The 22,354-nt window shown below is 39.2% G+C and overlaps 1 protein-coding gene across 1 annotated transcript in view; it reads left to right on the top strand.

Moving 5' to 3' along the window:
* Positions 1-3,062: 3,062 nt before the first annotated feature.
* Positions 3,063-22,354, top strand: part of Itprid1 (ITPR interacting domain containing 1) — a 115,152-nt gene continuing 95,860 nt past the window's right edge. Inside the window, exons 1-6 of the mRNA XM_031381999.1 lie at positions 3,063-3,176; positions 7,200-7,383; positions 8,981-9,029; positions 9,367-9,410; positions 19,224-19,275; positions 21,536-21,622. Of these exons, the coding sequence (XP_031237859.1) occupies positions 7,221-7,383; positions 8,981-9,029; positions 9,367-9,410; positions 19,224-19,275; positions 21,536-21,622 (395 nt within the window). The 5' untranslated portion in view covers positions 3,063-3,176; positions 7,200-7,220. The remainder of the gene's footprint in view (positions 3,177-7,199; positions 7,384-8,980; positions 9,030-9,366; positions 9,411-19,223; positions 19,276-21,535; positions 21,623-22,354) is intronic.

Here is a 22,354-nt window from a genome sequence, read left to right on the forward strand (position 1 = left end):
GTAATCCTCCATTTTAGGATGAAATTTGAGAGATAGAAGGAATTCAGGAATCAGGGAAGGCTTGTAGGTTCTTGGTGGAGCAGGTATGCTAATGGAGATGCAATTTGTTAACATGCAGATTGCTAAAAGAGGAGAAGATGCATTTGGGGTTAAGAATGGAACCAAAGAAACAATGAAGAATTTGGTGTGGAACATACTAAGTTTGTCTACAAATATTCGTGTAGAAATGTCAAGTAAAGAGGAAGAGCATGGCTTGAAGTTCAGAGAATAGGCAAAATTTGAAAGTTTAGGTTTGAGAGTCATCATCACTGGTCTATAAAAATGAGGCAAGGTTTGAGGATTCGAGATGGCGGCAGGGAGGATTATTGTAAAATGAATCATATTACTGTGTGTTTTAATATGGATAGAATGACCCAGTGAAGGACTAATGACCCAAAAAGGACCAAGATGGTGTCCAAAGAAATTCTGAATAGAATAGAAGTAATAGCAGGGGCCAGACAGATGGCTTAGAGGTTAAGAGCACTGACTACTCTTCCAGAGGTCCTGAGTTCAATTCCCAGCAACTACATGGTGGCTCATAACCATTTGTAATAGGATGTGATGCCCTCTTCTGGTGTGTCCCAAGACAGCAACTTACTCATATATATAAATTAATAAATAAATCTCAAGAAAAAAAAAAGAAAAAGAAGTAATAGCAGATGCTTGAATTGGGATTTGGGAAGCCATTTTCCAATGATGAATAAAGTGTGAGCATAGGAATTGAGTGGAAACAATGTGCAAACTTAATGGACTGAGGGGCAAAGTGTTAGAGGGCCTAGATGGTCTACATTGATAATGTTTCAGAAAAAGATGACAAGAAAGCTGTTCTATTATTGGCAGTATATGAGATTGAATGCAATGGATATTCATGATTCCATGGTCTGATGACATATGTAGAGAATGAAAGACCACAAAATATCAGGATGAGCACAAAATAAATGCATATTATTCCCAAATATGTAGTCCAAGTTGTAGAATAGAAGGAGACAGAAGGTTTTGTCTTGAGAGAGAAAGCACAAGGGCAATCACACCTGTGTTTCAGTTAGATACTGAAGATAAAGGGGGATTCCGTGATGAGGTGGGAATGCAGGGGACAGTGTGCAAATTCTGGGGGGTAAGAGAGTTGAAAAATTGAGCACATAGGCACAGGGGAAAATTTCCTGAACAGAACACCAATAGCTTATGCTCTAAAATCAAGAATTGACAAATGGGACCTCATAAAGTTGCAAAGTTTCTGTAAGGCAAAAGACACTGTCAATAGGACAAAACAGCAACTAACAAATTGGGAAAAGATCTTTACCAATCCTATATCTGATAGAGGGCTAATATCCAATATATACAAAAAACTCAAGAAGTTAGACTCCCGAGAACCAAATAACCCTATTAAGAATGGGGTACAGAGCTAAACAAAGAATTCCCACTGAAGAATACCGAATGGCTGAGAAGCACCTAAAGAAATGTTCTACATCCTTAGTGATCAGGGAAATGCAAATCAAAACAACCCTGAGATTCCACCTCACACCAGTCAGAATGGCTAGGATAAAACTCAGGTGACAGCAGATGCTGGAGAGGTTGTGGAGAAAGAGGAACACTCCTTCATTGCTGGTGGAATTGCAAGCTGGTACAACCACTCTGGAAATCAGTTTGGCAGTTCCTCAGGATATTGGACATAGTACTACTAGAGGACCCAACTATACCACTGCTGGGCATATACTCAGAAGATGCTCCAACATGTAGTAAGGACATATGCTCCACTATGTTCATAGCAGCCTTATTTATAGTAGCCAGAAACTGGAAATAACCCAGATGTCACTCAACAGAAGAATGGATACAGAAAATGTGGTACATCTACACAATGGAGTACTATTCAGCTATTAAAAACAATGAATTTATAAAATTCTTGGAGAAATGGATGGACCTGGAGAATATCATCCTGAGTGAGGTAACCCAATCACAAAAGAACATACATGGTGTGCACTCTCTGATAAGTGGATTTAGCCCAGAAGATCGGAATACACAAAGTACAATCCATAAACTACAAGAAACTCAAGAAGAAGGAAGTCCAATTTGTGGATATTTCATTCCTTCTTAAAAGGGGGAACAAAATACCTATGGAAAGAGTTGCAGAGACTAACTATGGAGAAGAGACTGAAGGAAAGACAATCCAGCCTGATATAGCTGTCTCCTAAGAGGCTCTGACAGTACCCGACTAATACAAAAGTAGAGGCTCACAGCCATCCATTAGACTGAGTACAGGGTCCCCAGTGAAGGAGCTAGAGAAAGGACCCAAGGAGCTGAAGGTTTGTAGCCCCTTAGGACAAACAGCAATATGAACTAACTAGTACCCTCAGAGCTCCCAGGGACTAAACCACCAACCAAAGTGTACACATGGTGGGACTAATTGCTCCAGCAGCATATGTATAGCAGAGGATGGCCAAGTCTGTCATCAATGGGAGGAGTGGCCATTGGCCCTGTGAAAATTCTATGTCCCATTGTAGCAGAATGCCAGGGCCAGTAAGCAGGAGAGGGTGGGTGGCAAGCAGGAGGAGGTGGGGAGGGAACATGGGGTTGTTCTTGTTGGTTTTTTTTTTTAATTTCTTTTTATTTTTTTCAGAGGGGAAACTGGGAAAGGAGCTATCGTATGACGTGTAAATAAAGAAAATATCTAATAAAAAAAAAGAAAAAAAAAAGAGTTGAAAAAGGGGCGAAGATTGGTCCAGATAACCAATGTCACTCACAGGAATGTGACCCAAGGACACAGTGAGATGATGCCCATTCTCTACTTCTCTTAATGTGTCAACTTCTCAGGGCTAGAGTCTTAGTTTTGGTAGTGAAGTGAGTAATCTTGAAGGTTTTAATAATAATCTTTTAGAAAATATGAACCTAGAACTTTTTTTGTAGATATCTGTGAGCAATGTCAGAGCTGGAAATAAGCAGGTCCTACCAAAGTACTGGATAGTCTAAAGGAACTATTTCCTAAGAGTTATTGCTGGGGGAGTCAGCATATGAAAAGGGTAGAGGAGAGGAAGGCAACAATGGATGGCAGAACATCTCTGAGAACAAGGATGAGATGGGACTCAAGGAAGTGGTTGAAGAGATCTCTGTGGACCTGTCTGGGTCCCTGTGGACTATATCAGGTTTGTTTTACTTTTATGAGGTTACGTTCTTGACTACAGGGAACACTCAAAAGTGGGTGACCAGTGCTAGAATCTGCAGCCTGTACCCATGAGACCAAGTACATGTGGAAGAAATTTCAAGACTCTGCTAAAAGCATCTAGCATGCCACAGAGACTCTATATTTCCACAGTTGGAGGAATACTGTATTCTCACACTTCCAGAAGTTTCTGCTATCCTACTGAGTTATTTCAAAACAACATGAGTTATACACAAACTAAGAGTGTTAAATCTGTTTTCTACCAGAAAAACTCTTGTATTGCTTAGTATAGTGATTAGTCTTAAATGTCAACTTTAAACAACATATAACACCTGGGAAAAGAGCATCATTTGAGTATTTGTCTTTATCAGACTTGTCTGTGAACATGCACTGTTCATTCAAAGTGAATCTCTCTATTTTTAATTATATAAAAGGAACCATCTCATCCTGGGTAGCAATTTCCCTAGGCAAGAGGTCCTGAACGATAAAGGACAGAAACCTAGATGTAAGCAAGCAGTATCTATGTATTTGTTCCTCCCGATCTTGACTATGGATCAAGTTCGCATATAAACCTCCCCTCAATGATGGACTAGATCCTAGAAATGTAAAATAAAGTAAAGGCTCTTTTCCCCTAACCTGATATTTTACCACAGTAATGGAAATTGTCTTAGTTAGGGTTTCTACTGCTATAATGAAACAACATAACCGAAAGCAGCTTGGAGAGAAAGGGTTTACTTTGCTTCAGTTTCTACATCATGGCCCGTCATGTTAGGAAAGCAGAGCAGTAATGTAAATACAGCAAGAAACGAGACAAGGGTTGATGTAGAGGCAATGGAGGAGTGATAGCTTGTTCATCATGGCTTGTTCAGCCTGCATTCTTACAGAACCCAGGACCACCAGCCCAGGGATGGCACCATCCATATTGGGCTGGACCCTCCCACATCAATCACTAAGTAAATATATATATATATATATATATATATATATATATATATCACTAAGTAAATACATATATATATATGTACATATATAAATACAAAAATATATATATATACATTTCCCCCACTGGCTTTTCCATAGATCAATTTGATTGAGATATTTTCTCAGCTAAGATTTCCACTTCCCAAATGACTCTAGCTTGTATCAAATTAATCTAAACTTAGGCAGCACAGCACCAAGACTAGAACAATTGGTGATTTATTTCTTTCACTTGGCAGTTCTTGACAGGATAATGATGAGGAAACAAAACCAAACAGAAAAGAAAAAGAGGAGCTGAAAAATACAATCAGTGGTTGTTTTGAATAGACTTCTTGTTAATTCTTCCATATGAACTAGTTATTTTACAACTATTCCAAGAGTGATGGAATGCAGTATAAAATAAGTTTGAGAATTCCTTCAGAGTTCAGAATGCAACAGAGCTGGGAGGAGAGTCAGGGCATCTGACCTGTCAGCTTTGCTATTTTAACCACATAAGAAACAAGGATGGGGTTGGCTGAAATGGGTGGCTCAGTGGGTAAAGACAATCTGCTACCAAACCTGGTGACCTGAATTCAATCCTCAGACCTCAGGTGGTAGAAGGAGAGAAGAGACCTCTGAACTCTGTAGGTTCTCCATGGCTTGTGCCCACATGAAAATAAAGAAACAAATGCAAAAGAAAAACTAAACAAAAAAAACAAAAATAAAAAAACAAAACAACAACAACAAAAAAAAAACAAAGCAGCCAACAAAAGTGCTGACCAAACTACCCAGAATTTCCTTTCCCAGGACCATTTGGCCTGGTCCATGTGCTGTGCTGGAGCCGGGTGTGCAATACCACACTCTTGGCATTCTAATGATTGCCACTGTGTTGGAATTTTACGTTCCTGATTCTGCTATGGAATTGAGAGATAAGGATAGTTGCGTTGATGTTGCTCAAACTAAACAAAACAAAACAAAAAAAAAAACTCAAAACAGAATTGTTGTGTTGTGTGGAACTAATTGTTGTCTCCTTTGGATTGTTTTTACCATTATAAGAATTTGGTAATGTTTTGTGTTTTCTTTTTCAACACATTAGCTCATTGTACAAAGTGAAGATTTGGCATATATAGCTTTGCATCTTTAAAATTAAACATGATGTAGACAACTATCCCTATTAGTGGGTCTTTTTGTATACACATGGTCATCAAATTAGAAGTATGTGGGAAAGAAAGGTTTCAGGTTTTGGTGACAACAGAATCCTGATGTAAGTTTTCTCCTAGGGTCAACATGAAACTGGCCAGCATTGGGTTTCAAATGTTCTTAGGAACGAAGGTCTTCCCTGGAGGAGGCAGCAGGGCTCATGCAGCACAACCTCTGCCATGGGACAATTCAAGGCTTTTATTCAATTAGTTTATGTCCTTTTATAAAGAGGCACACTGAAGGTCCAGTGAATAGATGTCCAAGACGGCCATTCAAGCAGCAGGGACTCATGTCCAGAAGCAGACTGGTTTACTAACTGGAAGGTGCCCAGTAAGGCAAAGTGAACAAGAGATGTCCTTTACCAGTGGTCCCTCTGGCAAAATTTCCACTTTGGGGACATACGTTTTTATAAACTATAGTAAATAGAACCAATCTGGAAGAGAACCAGTCTTCATTGGTAGAGGTTGAGGTAGAATTTACTGTTATAGAGTGGAAGCTTGGGACATAAAACTAAAATGATATTTCTATCTAAAATTAAATGATTCTTCTAGTCATTTGCAAAGAGCAGCAGCTTGATTGGCATGTGACATTCCGGCTCAGAACATAGTCAGCTGCTTGGTAACTCTTGCCCCTCTGAGCAAAATCTCCAGCTGAGACTAAGAAAGGGATCATATAATTTGAGGAACCTTGTTGTTCTGTGACATACTATTTTTTGTTAAAGCTTTCTGATTCTCTAATGAGTGTCACATCTCAGGATATCCTTGAGCAGAATTTTGGAAATTTGCTTCTTGTGAAATTTTGCCTCGTCAAAGCTGTCTTCTGATTTTTACTCACACCCACAAGACAACCTTTTCCCTAAATCTTAAAGAGTCAAAAACCTGTGCAAAATTAAATGACTACACTCTTATTGCAGGCCATAGGCATTAATTTTTCTAGTGTTATGAATTTTAGTATACAACACTAAGTATGAAATATAATCTAATCTCTATTACTTGTGCCTTGACTTATTGTCATTTTTTTAAAATTTGCTAAAGAGGATACTCAAAAGTAAGCATTCTTGAATAAAACATCTACTTTTGGGGCCTTACATTTAACTGTTTGAAACTTTTTGGTTTTTGCATTTAGAACATAAAATGAATAGTTATCTTAAGTATCAGTTATAAACTTACATGAGTGGCACCATTTTAATGTATAAAGCATGTAAGGACAGTGTTACTGACAATGTTATCTGAGGTGCATGCCTGAACTTAAGAAAAAGTAATCAGATATTTGCAACCAGTCAGAATGGTTTGCCTTTCTCAGACACACGTTGCAAATGACAGCTTATGCGTCATGTGACTTGTGATTGCGCATCAATACCAGGATGTTAGGAATGCTGCTGAAGCCTGGCTGGCTCTTCAGTCATGTCTATGCATTTAAAGACTGATTAATGCTGATCGAAACATTTTATGACAATAGTTTAAGCAGAAAGAGTGCTTTTCAACCTGAACTTTGGTATCTTAATTTTTATATGTTTTTGTAAACACTTGTTATGTGCTCAAAATTCATATTAGCATGACAAAAGTAGGATCTTGTCAAAATTCAAGTCTCTGTTCTCCATCCACATCTCAGAACATAGCACTGAATCCATCCGTGTGGATGTGGCATTGTGTCTGGCAAATCCAAGTTACTTCCTTGATCTGTCTGACCATAATAGGGAAACTCTTATATTTTGCTTGAGTAGGGGAGCGTGTCTCAGTGAGACAGTGACTTTAGATGGTTCAATAGCTTCTAAGAATCTTTCCTGTCATTGGGTCAAACCTCTCTTCTGAACTCATTGTGCCTGGTTTGTCTGCCTGTATGGTTTCAGTAAGGTTGTGGAATCACCCTCATGATAATGGAGAAATCACAAGTATCTGACACCCCCAGAGCAGGCCTGGAGAAGAGCAAGAGATATATCCTAAGACACACCAAGAGGGCATGGACACCTCTGGATGGGCATCTGCTTCCTGACCCTGAGGAAGAAGAACCAATGGTCACTATGTATGTGCAAGGTAAGGGCCCTCCTAGGGATCTAGGAAGTGCTCGGCTGTGGGCTATGAAGGATGTGAGGCTTTTGCTTGGGGACAAGTGACGTCTAAGGACTTGAACTTGATATTAAAGAAACAAGTGTTTCTGCCATGATTTCAGGCAATTCCATAAAATAAACATACATGACTTCAGCACAAATAGACCAGCTAAGTGACAAGCGAAGCTTCCTTTCCATTTCAATACCCTCATCCTAAAATCCCAAGACTCTGAAGATACATCCAGGCCCAAATCACAAAGCTTCTTCCTCCTTCTCGTCCTCCTCCTTCTCCTCTGTTTCCTTTTCCTCCCCGTTTCTTCCTTTTCCTTTCTCCTCCTCTGTCTCTTCCTTCTCTTCCTCCCCTCCCCCCACTGACCTTCTGGTCCTCCTCCTCTCCATCCTCTCTTCCTCTTCCTCTGCCTCCTCTTTCTCTTCTCTTTCATTTTCTTTTTCCTCTTCCTCTTCTTTGTATACAGGTGTATGAGAGAGATAGAGAAGTAATTTCACTGAACCTGTAGCAGTGCAATTGAGCTAGACTGACTGACAGTGAGATCAAGGGATCAGGGTTCCACTAGTTCAACCATGCCCTGCTCTTTAGTGGGTGCTGGGAATCCAAATGCAGTTCCTTATGTTTGTATAATAAAAAGCACTTGAACCACAAGCCATCTCCCCATGTCCCAATGAACCTTGTTTCAGGACACCATTTTATTTAAAATTTCTTGGGTGTCTTGCATGAGGCACTGGTGATCATTTGACTAACATAAAAAAGTAATAAAGAAAAAAACATTCCCTTTCTATGTGCTCATGGTAGCACAAATGAAGACCACTCAGCATCTCCCAGATTTACTGGCTGGTTTGCTTTACCCGATAGTCTATGTGAGAATTATCCAAGTATTTTATGAATAAAGTCTGACTGAGCCCAGGGTATGAGACAGTAGCTAACAAGAACTAGAGCAAATGTCTCTCAGGACTAGTTCTGTTCATCTCATTTCTTTTTCCATTTTCTATCTTTTGAGCCAGTGCTAAAGATCCACCTTAAAAGGCTGGAGCTTTTTTAAACACAGGTTGCCTTTGGATATCCTGGGACTCTATGGCAATTTGTCCCTGGAATGAATGCAAATCTGGTTTCTAACCTGGCAGAGAACTCCTTGCAAATAAACACTGCTGGCTAGCTGCCTTAGGTAAATGTTGGGATTTAATAAGGAGAGGTTCCGTGGTGATTTAGGGCCAGCAAGAGAGCAACAAAAGTCTCATACACTTTTCTATTCATTGTGTTCACACTAAACAATTTTAACATCCACTCCACCACCTCTCACCTCCATTGATTCATTTTGCTAGTCCTTTACGTTTTGTTCCTTTTTTTCTTAAGTTATAGTCATTTGGCAAGTTTACATCCATTCTTGGAAGAGGCTGATTATGGAAAACAGGAGGTTGTGCCTCCAGGGGGAAAATGAATATGCTTACATGAACATGTGACTAACTATGTAGGAAACAGAGCTGCTGAGTGTGGCAGATGATAGAGTGGGTCATTGTGGCTGGTTGTGCTTTGACTAACAGATCTGGTTCTTTCTTCTTCTATGTAGATAATTCCAAACAGGAAAGTATCCAGCAGTGGCTGGACTCTGGATTCTTGTAAGTGGTGTTTTATTTTATTTTATTTTTGCATGTCTGTGTACTTCATACATTGCAAAGCTCCATGAAAATAATGTTGGTTAGCTCTCCCTGGAGTGGGCTCTCAGCCATGGGTTACCAGAGTGGGAGAAGTATGGGTTTTCATATTAACCAAGTACTTGAGGATTGCTACATTACTTCAAACGCTGTATGTCAAAGTACAAGTGCAAAAGTGGAATGTTATTTGGATTCAACTGCCTGAATTTTTCTTTTGTTCATCAGTTTAATTACGAAAGCAACTTGGTAATAATCTTTTTACATACATTGTTGGGTTCACAGTGCTTTGCTTCTTTTATAGTGTCTCTGTAAATGAAAACTTCCAGCAAGCCATCAACCATTCTGGTAAGGCAAGCAAATCCATCAAAGCTGTGCTTTGTGGAGCTGAGTAGATGTATGTGCGAAAGGCACCCGTGCTAGTAGAACTTCCTCAAGGGAGACTCAGAAGAGGCTCTTGGAAATAAGTCCATCTTCTCTCTTGATTTTATAAGACTAGGACTCAGAAAGTGCAGCCATGTCCCCAGCAGTGGGTGATGGGCTGAAACCAGCATTCTTGCTACCATCAAACACTCAGAGAACTCTCTGGGCCTATGCAGACATTTATATGGAGGTAGTTGTATAAACAAACTTGTTTACTTATTCATAATATATTATATCTTATTTCTAACTCTATTTTCTTTCTTTTTTTTCTTTCTCTTCTTTTTTAGTATCAAGCACAACATTTCTATCTTTTCTCTAATGATATGTTTATTCTAGAGACGAACAAATGACTAAATCCTAAAACAAAGAGCACAAATATTTCTGAGACAGAAAGTGTATCATACTGCCTCCCTGGGGTTTGATAACAACATTATTAAAATAACGAGTACAGATCTCATGGATTCCATCTTTATTAAATGAAAATACCAGACTTCATGGGATCTGAGATTCTTCCATTATAAAATGTGCTTATTTTATAAATACCTCTCAGATGGATAAGATGAGATCTTGTGAGTAAAAATGAAAATTGGCACCAACTCCAAGACACCTTGATCATATGTGTTAAAATAATGTTCTAGAATTGATTAACTGTCTAAGGAATATGTCTAAATATAACATGAACTAGGAATGTAATGATTACAGAGACAATTATCAGTCTTATTGTAACTTACCTTGCTGTTCTTAATTATCTTATATCCTCTACACCATCTTCAATTAAGATTAGGCATTGTTTTCCAGGCAATTTAAATTGGAGCATTTTGCTTTTTACAACTTTTAACTTTTTAAAAGTTTAAACTGAAAATTTCATTGAAATTCCCTCCTACACTCAGTTGCTCTACATTTTAAATTTAATTTTTTATTTTTTTAGAGTGTCATCATGTTCATAATAAGTTTTATTCATCACTCACTATCTCCTGTCATCATCAGTCTCTCTTTCACTATCCTCCCCTTCTTCCCAGGAAGCCCTCCCTATTTTTATGTTCCACTGAGTTTAATTAGGATTGCTCATGTGAGCAGGGGTGAAAAGTTATTTCTTAGATTATATCCAACCAATCAGTTGTTACATGACTAAAGAAAGTGATAACCCTTCCTTATCCACCGTTAGCTGTCAATAATCACTCAGGGAGAGATGACCCTCATGAAACCTTTCCTCTTCCATGATAAAGTATAGACACACCCACTCTTGTGCAAGTTTCTGTGCCTGCAGTGGGTTCATTGAATACAAGGCTATATATTCCAAGAGAAGCATTTTTACTACATACCTTCCCATACTCTGGCCCTTCCATTCTCCTACTTTTCCTTCCTAAATTAAACCTTGACTCTGAGAAAGGGGGAAAGGGAATTATTTATGACCCACTTTGGGCCAAGTACTCAGCCGTCCTTTACTCTCCACACTGCTTTAACTGCTCTAGGCTATAATGAGACATTTCTCTGATGGTAGATAAGGAAAGCATTGGTCTATGAATAGAAACATGAGGCTTTAGAAGGCAAATGAACCACATTTCAATTAAATGGCTTTATTTTTAACATAAGGCCTCCATGATGTCAAAATTTCAGAACATGTTTCCAATAAATTGAGTATGATGGCCTCTATTCATATTAACTCACACTCAAGGAAGAGACAAAAACATAAGTATATTTTGTCTCATGGACCTGTCTTTGACTCTTGCTTATGTCATGGTGGAAAACCAGCACTCTTCCTTCCTTTGGTTACACTGTATTAAACACTGTACTTCCTGGAAAATACAACTCACAGTCTGGCTTCATCAGAGCCAAGTTAGTAAACTACAAAGGAACAGCCAGGAAAGAAGCAGGGTCTCTGTGTGACTCCAAGGTCAGAGTGCACAGCCTCTACTTGGCAGCTCCTTAGTCTTCAGCAAGGCTTTTAACAATAGCTTCTACAAGCTAAATGAGCTTTTGTCCTCCAAGGCCTTTCTCATTGGTCATAATTTGACCAAAGTAACCCATGTAGGAACATGGCTGGTTCTCATTCTTCTGTTGCAGTCAAAGAATTTGAACGTCAAGTGCCATGACTTTTGGTCACCGATAGTTACAAGTAGGCAGGAAGCTGGACTTGTAGCCTTCCATGAGACTATATGTGCATAAAAGATGCACAGAGCTTATGGAATTCCAGAGCCACACTGGAAATAAGTTGAAGCAAGATAACAAAAGGAGTTACTGCTAAGAAATGATAAGGTTAAAACTCAGAAAAATCTGGAGAGGGTATAAGGTGATATCACATTATGTTCCTACTTACTCCAGAGACAATGGCTTAACACAGAAACATCTCCTTCTAAGTATACTGGATACTTTCCTTTATTCCTTGTTTCCATGTTAATTTTAATAATTGCAGAAGACTTACAGCTGCCCCTCCCACCTACTTGCCAACTAACAGATATTATGAATGCTCTTTCACCTTCAGCCATGTTTGATAACAAATATTAAGGCATTGCAGTGAAAATCTCTCTGGCCCCCTTTAAGTCACCCCAGAATATTGTCTAATAGTAGATAGTGACTTATAAGCAACTGAAAACTAAAAATTTCTGAGTCCAGACAATGTTCTTTTAGTGACCTCTTACTGCCAGTCTGACCATATTGGCTTGGTGGAGCACCAAGCATCTACCCATAACCAGACACTCAAAGCCCCTTTGAGAACATAGTGCCAAGGACAATGTTTATCTTCCCAGACCATCTTGCTCTTTGATTCAGGTTCCATATAGAAACAAGTTTGTTTCAAATGCCTTGCCAACTCCTGAGGACAGATTGAATGACACTGCTACCTGACTGTGAACGTATGTAGTCATTATGATGTAAAGATCAGATATCACCTGGCATATTTCACTTTTAAATGATAAAATTACATTATGTATATGGGAAAATGTTTTAAAATAAACTTCCTAATGATTTATTATGGGTAAATGTTTGACTATGTACCGATTTTATATACTGAGGTATCTTAGTAATTGTTCAATTATTATGAAAAGACATCATGACCAAGGCAACTCTTATAAAAGAGAACATTTAATTGGGGTTTGCATAGAGTTTCAGAGGTGAGTCTATTATCATCATGGTGGGAATACAGTAGCAGATAGGTAGGCATCATGGTGGAGAAGTAGCTGAGAGTTCTACATTCTGAGCTGGAGAGAGAGAGAGAGAGAAAGAGAAAGAGAGAGAGAGAGAGAGAGAGAGAGAGAGAGAGAGAGAGAGAGAGAGAGAGAGAGAGAGAGAGAGAGAGAGAGAAAGCCTGAAAAGGACTTTTGAAATCTCAAAGCTTGCCCTCCAGTGACACACTTCTTCCAACTAGGCCACACCATCTTATCCTTATAATCTTTTCAAATAATACTTCCTGTTTATTAAGCATTTACATTTATAAGATTTTGTGAGTATTCTTATTTAAGCCACTACACCATATGAGATGATTTATGAGTGGAAGCTGAATACATCCTGCTCTGGAAAGGTACAGACATATGGAGACTACTACCCTCAAGAATTCCATTCTTTCTAGATCATGGTAATTTGAGCATAGCAGAGGCTAGCCTCATGATGAGACCCTGTAGTCTCAGGTCCTCCTGCTTCTTAATCTTTCTTCATCTAATGTCTCCTAAGTTGAAGTTTTATTCAGATGGCCTCTTGCCATTCTCTGAGGCCTTCCAAAGTTCCATATCCTCTGAGAGGTTCCTCCTGGCTTCAGCATGGATATGCACTTTTTCTTAAAAAAAAAAAAAAGACAGAAAAAAGAAAGACAAAGAAAAAAAAGTTAAATCCATCCTGGGTCCTACTAGGTAGCCCTTAGCTGATATTGCCTCCAATTGTTAGACAAAATGGAATCCTAACCAAGATACAGATCATTTGTAAATCCAGTGGCCCAAAACTAGTCAAAAAAGAGTCTTAATAAAACACAAGGATGATCCTATCAGGTTAGGAAGTTTTTGGAAGACTAGACCTAGTCAAGGCAAACTTAAGAAAACTATGAGGCAAAGCAAGAACATTCAATGTGATGCAAGTAATGAGTTTGAACAAGACAAAGAGATGAAAGAAAGCTAAATGTATGCAGGAACACATGTGGAAGGCAATCATTTTGAAGAAATGTTTTGTGCAGTGAGGGAGACAGAAATTTTTGTTTTAAATAAGATGTACTCAGATGAAAGATTTCTGAAATTCCAGGAAGGAGGAATAACATACAGTCTCAGGATGGGCTTGGCATAGGAATGTCATCTAAGGTCTACTTTCAAAAGGGTAATTGTAACTGAGGTCTGAGATCAATAAGATTTTAATGTCATGTCTTTGCTTAGAAGAGAGTCCTGAACAAGTTTTGATGAGCATCTATACTGGAGAGGCCTATGACCTTACTACAATGAGGAAACAGATGTTCCTGGCTATAGGAGTGGCTCATACATCTTAAGCAGAAGCTATTACAAACTTAGGCTTACAATGGCAAGAGCTTTCACGGGTGTCAAGTTTGAAATGAGAGGAAAAGAAATAAATGGACATAGGGCAAGGAAATGAGAAAATGATTCCAAATAGCTTTAAGAATTTGAAGTGGTAGCCAATACGTAGGAGTCTGTTTGGGGTAGGAGTATGGATTAATAATTATCCACACCAAGTGAACACACTGTGGATTATCTCTACAAAGTATCCTGGTCAGGCAGGAGTTAAATTTGCCGAAAGCTACAGAATGCTATTATTTTAGAGCATCGCAGAACTGTAATTTGATTAGTCTATTGGACGATATTCCAAAGAACCAAATGTCTTCCATGAATCAGTCAGAAATGCTTAGGAAAACCAAAATAAAAAATGCTTTCTAAGCCAACAAAGGTGCTAATTAGTGCCTTCTGCAGATCTGACTGCATCTTCTTCAGTAATACATTGTGCAGGGTTAAGTGCGGTATCTGCTGCTTCAGATGGCACAAGTCCACCTAACAGTAGGGCGGATGGCTAGAGATTATATCTAGAAAGAAGCAGAATTGGAATTTTAACCACGGAAGAGAATGAAATCAACAGAGCAGGGACTTTTGTTCTTACTTTAATTGGAACTGTGGCTAGCAGGAGTTTGCTGACCTTTGTTTCACCTTCTCCAAATGCTTTCAGCCAGTATTTAAAAAAAATCAAAGGGGGTGTTCTGGAGGGGGGAAATGGTAGACAAAGCATGAAAGCCAAACAAGATGGAGTGCAGCATTGAAGCTGCCCAGCTACCAGGGTGTGGCATAGCATCATAGATGCGGGTATGTTGCACCGATTGCACATAACAACATTAAGCCTGATACCTACAGAAGTTTCAGGACATCTTGGGTAAGAGGGGAAGGTTTCCTTCCTGCTGTGGTGTTCCCCATGCTTCAGATTCTTGTTCTCATTCGAGGTAACAAAGGCTTCAAGAAGCTGGGCAGATAATCACTAATGAATCAGGCAGCATAGAGACGAGAAAATTGGAGTGTAGGCTGCCGTCAACAGATTGCTACCCCCAAAGACACCTGGGCTAGTGCTGCAGCCACTTCCAAGTTTTAAAGAAAGTCTTGGAGTTCCAATCCCTGTGAGAACTGGCACACCATGAACCACCAGCTTGTGCCTCTCCTTCAGGCTCATCTTGGTGCCAGGCCAGAGAAGCCTTGACCTTGACAAGCTCGACCTCAGCATCCAGGAAGTTTATCTGACAAATCAGAAAACAACAACAGCAAAAACCAAGGAATAGTTAGTCTCACATTGCTCTGTGCAAGACTCTCTACAAGTGTGTCCACGTGCTGGAAGGCCAGCTGCTGCTTCTGCAGATTCAAGACATCTTCACAGAAACACTATGAAAACAGAAATTGGTCTCCCAGGACTGAGGGAGTTTGGGGAATGTGGACTAGAAATCAGTGAGAGAGCCTAATAATTTTAATAACTTTTAAATTTTTTTTTAATCAGTCTTACTTTTAAGTCTTATCAGGTACCCTATGGTAAATTCTCTACAGACTCCCAGCTTGGCAGCACAGAGGGCTGTGGGTCTGAATGCATTGGCTGAACCAGATTGTTGTGTCATTTCCAGAACTATTGAGAAAAGTATCAGGAGACTAGGAAAGCACTCAATAGCTGCACATGTGCAGCCATGATGATGAAATTGAGGTAAGGGAGCAACTGTCTCCTAACTGGTGATGGCGCCTCACAAGATGTGGTTGCATGGCCAGAAAGCTCTTCCTTCAGCTGGTGCTGAAGGGGTCAGGTTTCCTCATGTATCGGGAAACCCCACTGTGAGCAATCCTGGCCTCCATCACATTCCACAGAACATGTGCTAACTTTCAGGAACTTGTTTTTTTCCTTGGATGCTGCCCATTGTGCCCTGGCAACCAGCTTGATCCTCACTGCAGCATCATGCAGAGAGATGTGTTCTGTTGTTTGTGGCTACTAGGTCTGTGTAGCCACTGAAATCTCATGAAAAATTCTAAGGTATGAGGATCCAGAGTCCAGTAACTAGAATTTTCTGGGTGACTGGATTGTCCTCAGGGTTATTTTTTTTTTTAATGTAATAAGGCTACATTAATTCTTCCTTATCAATATAACACTAGCTTATACTGGTGTCAAAATTGGATCTGTTTCTCTCTGACAATGTGAGCAATTCACTGTGGCCACAGTGCCAGACCCCTGCCTGGACATACACATTTATTCACATTTTCTAGAACACCCACGACAGGTAAGTAGAAAAGGCCAAGGCCGCTCAAGAGCAGCCTCATGGCAAAGCATGAAGCCAAATTTCCCAGAAGCACTGAGTTCTTCCTGGGGGGGGGGTGCTGTACAGAACAACAAACAAACAAACAGCAACAACAAAACAAATCCAAAAATCAGAATTCTCCTGATGAGCTAGCCCAATGGGTTCTCACTCTATAGATTACAAACTAAATATAGAGGCTGTCCTTATAGAAAGAGGGAAGGACAGAGGGAAGTTTGCTCAAAATGTTAAACAGAATTTATTTTACTTTCCATTTGGCAACTTGCTACTTAATTCATCATAACATTGTCTTCACGTAATTGCCTACAATTTGTACTGTGCTTGCTTTTATGCAGTGATTAATAAGGTGGTAAATCAGATTTCTTTCCTGTGACAACTTCACTCAATTGTCTGTGATTTTGTAATCTTGAGATGCTCCAAGACTGAATTGATTTTAGTGAGCAAGTGTGCCGCTATAGATTAATAAAGCCTATGCAGGTGAGGGGTCAGTAATGAGTAGACTTTGTTTATGAATACTAGCTTATACTGGTGTATAAATGCAGCATCATATTCCCTAGAATACTCTGTGACATAGCAATGATTTTTGTCAAGTTATTGATTTCCACCTCAAATTAATGTCTCCTTAAATAGCTACTTGTTAACATTATGATAAAAGTCCTTCATCTCACATGAAAATCTGTAACATGAAGATTTAGAAAACCTATGTAGGCTCAGTGAAACACTGATGGGATTGATTAGTCATGATTGCCATAGGACTAGGTTGGGAGTATTATACAAGAGCTCCAGGCTGGGTCACATCCTTTCAAATGGATTATGTTTCTCAATCTACTTTATTCCTGTGAGGGTCCCACTTGCTTTGCTATACATTCTATGTATTTTACTCTCACCAACTCATTAAAGTGTAATTGTACATGTTTGGCTTGCTCAAAATCCTCTATTTAAGCTATGCATAGTGGCACATAGGTATTGGAGGGAGGGATAGATGGGTTTCTGTGCATTTAAGTCCATCCCTGTCTACATAATAAGTTCCAGGGCACCCAGAGCTACATTGTGAGACCCTGTGTCAAACAAACACAAACAAAGAAACAAAGAAGCAAAATCATCCACTTACCCACATAGCATTTATATACTTCCAGTCTTTATTTTTCTAGATCAGGTAGTAGGATAGCTGAACCTGTAAATCCCTCTTTAAAGTATGATGCTATATACCTGAACTCCCAGACCCGGAGAGCCTGAGATAGAAAGAGTGTGACAGCAAGTCCAGTTTGGAGTCTATAGGGAGACCCCATCTTATAACAGCAATAGGAAAAAATAACAGTAACGTGTGAGTCTTCTTACCTTTTCTTTCTAAACTTGAAATCCACAGTCAAGCTCCTAGGAACCTTGAAGTCATTCAGTGACTCACTATCTAGACTGTAATCCTGGCTCCAGACTAAAAAGCCTTTCATCACATGCAATGCTCTTCCTTATGCTTCCTTCTGTCAGGATTTTCCATTCAAACCTTCCCCTGTTATTTCTTTGAGGTAGAGGCAAGCTTTATTTTTTTTCACAGTACGGGTGACAACCCTGATGCTCATCATACATGTCACATGCTATAACAGGACAGCCAGGAATGAGAGGTCTGGTGGACATTATGATATTTGACCGGAATATTTCCTTTTGTGAGTGTTATTGGCATGTTATCTTATGACACAGTCTGAATACTGCAATGACTTCTAAGTGTCCCCTGTGATGTCCAACAGATATTTTGTCCCCAACACCATCCTTCTTGCACCTACCAGGCAACTGGACCCTCGGCACCATCTTTATCACATACAATATTTTGCCTAAAACAATGGATTTTCATATCTTGATACAAAATGTAAATCTGTCTTTTTGGCTTTTAAACACACTACGGGACATTCTGTTGGCAGTGTGGTGTTTTGGAAAGAAAGAAAACAACAATAGCAGCAAACCAAAATAAGCTGTGGCATTTTACAGGCCATGAGAAGTTTACGTAACTGTGATCTCTCCTTCCATTTTCCTTTAAGTGTAAAATAACAAGCCCCATTTTAAGGGCTTATTATGAGGACTTGGAAGATTGTATAGGAGATCGAGAGATGACTTAGCAATTAAGGACTCTTTATGCATTCTTTTGCAAATGATTAGAGTTCAGATTCCAGTACCCATGTGGTGGGTTAAAACCATCCTTAACTCTAGTTCCAGGACATCTGATGCTCTTCTCTAGACTCCTCAAAAGCATTGTGCACATCTATATGAAGGCAAACACTTATGTACTAGAATAAACTAAATACATTTTTTGAAAATTAATTTAAAAAGGTATAAATGGCAGGTTTAGCCCAGTACCTCACACAGTTAGTACAAAATAAAGTCACTGCAGTAATTAATGATAATGGTAGTAATAAATCCCTTAACTCTGCTATCCTTGACTATATGGTCAGGGAAGTAAGTTTTCATGCACTCTGTTGAAAAACAAGGGTAGAACCTGAACTGGATGGTATAGAAATGACTAGAGGATACAGACCAATGGTAGATCTGGGTGCCTGCTGAATATTCTGTGTACAGTAGCCTGTCCTTGGCCTTGACCTTCTACCTGTGATCTTGACAGAGCACCCTGAGTTATCCTGTGAGAATAACCCCAGAACAGTGCTTCCCACTTGCAGCAGATGTCACTTTAATTATCTCTAACAAAGCTACACCTTTGTCCAGAAAATTCTAACTCCACTTCAAACCACAAAGGTCATCTTTTCTAAGAAACCTTTGCTAAGTTTCCTGTTTGCTGCTGATCCCAATTCCCAGCTCTCCACACTGAGTGTCCACTGACCCTCACATGGTTTAGCATTGTCTGGGTCTTGTTCACCAAAGATATACAGTGCCAAATAACACTCCTGGATAGGAATCGTCTCCCACACAGGTTCTCCAGGAGACATGTATGACAATCATGTTTACCCGTATCATTTTTTTTTTTTTTGTAATTGCAGCTTCTTTGCATGAACAAGGAATTGTTCAAATGACCGTGAAAGACTACATGAGGTGCGTAGCATAATCAGTCACTTCACTCTGAAATTCACCAGCTACATCATTGGAGCAGAAACAATGACAATAATTTCTTCGTAATAATTGTATAGAGGTGTGGATCTCATGAAACATCACTCTCCTGGCCACTATGATTAGAATGTTTTCACTCTCATCTGGCCATGGCAGAATTAGGGCTTCCTTAAATATCATAAAGGAATAAGAGAATTAAATCAACAAATGCTGACCTGCTGTGAAACTTGGTTATAATATTTGCATAAATGCATCCTACTGCAGTGCATCAATTCACAGACGGTATAATCACAGGTTGGTCTGGAAATGATGGTACTCATGGTACTATTTACTGACTGTTTAGATGTTGGTGGGAAGCAGTGTGTCTCTAATGGAGAAGAGAGTAGATTTTAGCGTGTGCTCCCTAGTACAGCTGTATGAGCTGGATCCTTAGTATAAAAGCTCATCTCAGACACACTGGACTGAAATTCATAGGTGAAGTTCAGAACTATTGTTTGCAAGCCCTTTAGATAATGCTAAGGGACAGTCTAGTTCAAGAGATGCTGGGACTGACTGAGCTCCTTGAGGCTAGGAACCACTTCCTGATATTGGATCATCTTTTAATTTCAGAACCCTTTGAGAAAACTAAATGTGGAGTACAGTTTACACACATTGCACAATTCCCCATCTCTTAAGTGATCAGATGCTTTGATCTGATGCAATTACATGATTTTAAGGCAAAAAATAAAAATAAAAATAAATAAACCTCCCAGGGAGCTCGAAGAGAAGATTGAGAGCTGGATTTAGGGTTAAGCTCATGCCCACATGATTGAATCAAACCTGCAAGCATTCATGGATTTTTTCCAGATCTAAATCCAGGGCTGCTTCTATGTTGTTCTACTGAACACTGCAAAATGAATGTAGCCCTCAAATGTGGAAAAATACCTGTTAATTTATAGGAAGAGAGATGAGGTGTGGTCGTCTGCCTCTCTGACGCTATGATAAAACACTGGTGATCAAAAGCAGCTTGAAGGAGGAAGGGGTTTTTCTGGCTTATAAGTTATAGTCTTTCACTTAGGGAAACCAGGGCAGGAACTCAGGGCAGGAACCTGGAGGCAGGGACTGAAACAAGAACACAGAGGAATGTGGCTTGCTCAGCTACCTTTCTTATACAGCCCCAGCTCACCTGCCTAAGGATGGGATTACCCACAGTAGACTGGAATTTCCTCCATCCATGAGCAATCAAGAAAATTCCCTACATTTCCACAAGCAGTCTGATAGTGGCAACTCCCCATTTGGGGTTTCCTTTTAACAAGTGTCTTTATTTTGTGAGGCAACGTGAGAAAAAAAAAAAACACTAACCAGTACACAGGCAATAATAAGTAAATAAACAAATAATTTTTCCTCTTCTGTCAAGATCTATTGCCATTTAAATATAGAATTCATATGTTTTGGAAATGTGTATTTTTTCATCTTTAATGAAAAGATACAATTAAATAGAGAGGTAAGTCCAGATGTTCTTACTCAGTATGGACAGGAGTAAAACAAATTTAGCAATTCAAGTTTAGTAACCTTGTCTCCTTGGGAACATTGACATCTGCAGAGTGTTGTTTGATAAATTTTAATTGTATGCCAACTGTCTAATATGATCCATGATATGCCTGAGCTATATAAAACAGAATTGTACTATAATACACTTCAATTTTCTTTGGAAGCGCTTTAAAATGTTTTGCAATAGAGGTATACTAAACATGGTGATTCTCATTGTCTTGGGTAGTAAGGGACTTCATTACTATTGCATATGGTTGGCCATAGGGGGCTGTGGGAACACAGGTTAGAGACTGTTAGCCATGAACTATGAAATCCTTCTTCATTTTGAGAAATGACGTGGAGTACCTCCAGTGGTTGTTTGCTGTACATCTTTCATCATATAATATTAACTTCTTCCCTCAAGTTGGAGCCTGGCAAAGCTGTGTTCCAGAATGGTTCCCCAATGATTTGCCATCTGTCAAGAGTGAGACATTCTGTCACCTTTATAAACACTTGCAGTCACTTAACACTTAAATTCTCACACATTCTATAACAATGCTCAGAAAGGAAGGCCACCCCTCTGCTACACACAATGCCTCCTTCCAAGGTGCACCCACTGTGGGGTTATTAGAAACAGGAGGAAACAAAAATGATTCCTTCTGAAAGGACACCATCCCAAGGACCTTCTGAGAGAATCTAAACAATATGACTCATCTTTGATACCCTTGTCTTCTAGATCTCTGCATCAGTTCTCAGAGACTCCTACACTGTCCAGAGGGACTAGTTTCAACTCTTGCTATTCCACCACAGGTGTACCTCAAAGGTATGCAATTTCCTGGCACTTTCATCAAGATAGATAATTCAGTTCAACAATTGGATTTGTGAAATTAAAAAATATGTACTTGAGAAATACTTGCTAAATTAATGGATGAGAGGGTGAACAAAGGATTCCCAAATCTTATTTGTAAGAGTATATTTTAAAAGGCAGTGAAGTTGGAAAGGAGGTTAAGTATCTGTCACTGGGAAATATCTGATAAATGGTTAGATCTATGGTTGCTGGAATTTCATTTGTTGATAAAACAAGTAGGATGTGTAGGAACTGCAACTCTACCCATTAGTACTATCACTGGGTCATATTTTAAGACAACTACAAGCTATAAAAAGATCCAGAGACCACATTATTACTGACAAGGATAACAGGTAAAATTTACAAAACATGTCTATACCCACAGAGGATAAGGTCTGGAGAGAGACCCGTGGATTTAGTGGGAGCAGGATAAGGACTTAGAAAAAAGATTTACATGTAATAATTTACTTTTTAAAAGGTAAATTTGTTTTATTTATTTCTTGTGCTATTAAATATATTGCAAGTTAATGATATTTTTATAATGATTCAATAATGTTTAGTGACAAGTCAATCAATATTCATATTGATGTCCATGACACTGTACCCTTTGGAAGTCAGGAGCAGTCTTTGTTAACTTTGTGTTGTAGGTACCTTGCCCCAGAGCTTAGAATACCACAGATGTTCGTTCAATAAAGATTAGTAAAAAAT

The sequence above is a fragment of the Mastomys coucha genome, unplaced genomic scaffold (assembly GCF_008632895.1).
Source record: "Mastomys coucha isolate ucsf_1 unplaced genomic scaffold, UCSF_Mcou_1 pScaffold20, whole genome shotgun sequence".
In the NCBI taxonomy this organism is placed as follows: domain Eukaryota; kingdom Metazoa; phylum Chordata; class Mammalia; order Rodentia; family Muridae; genus Mastomys; species Mastomys coucha.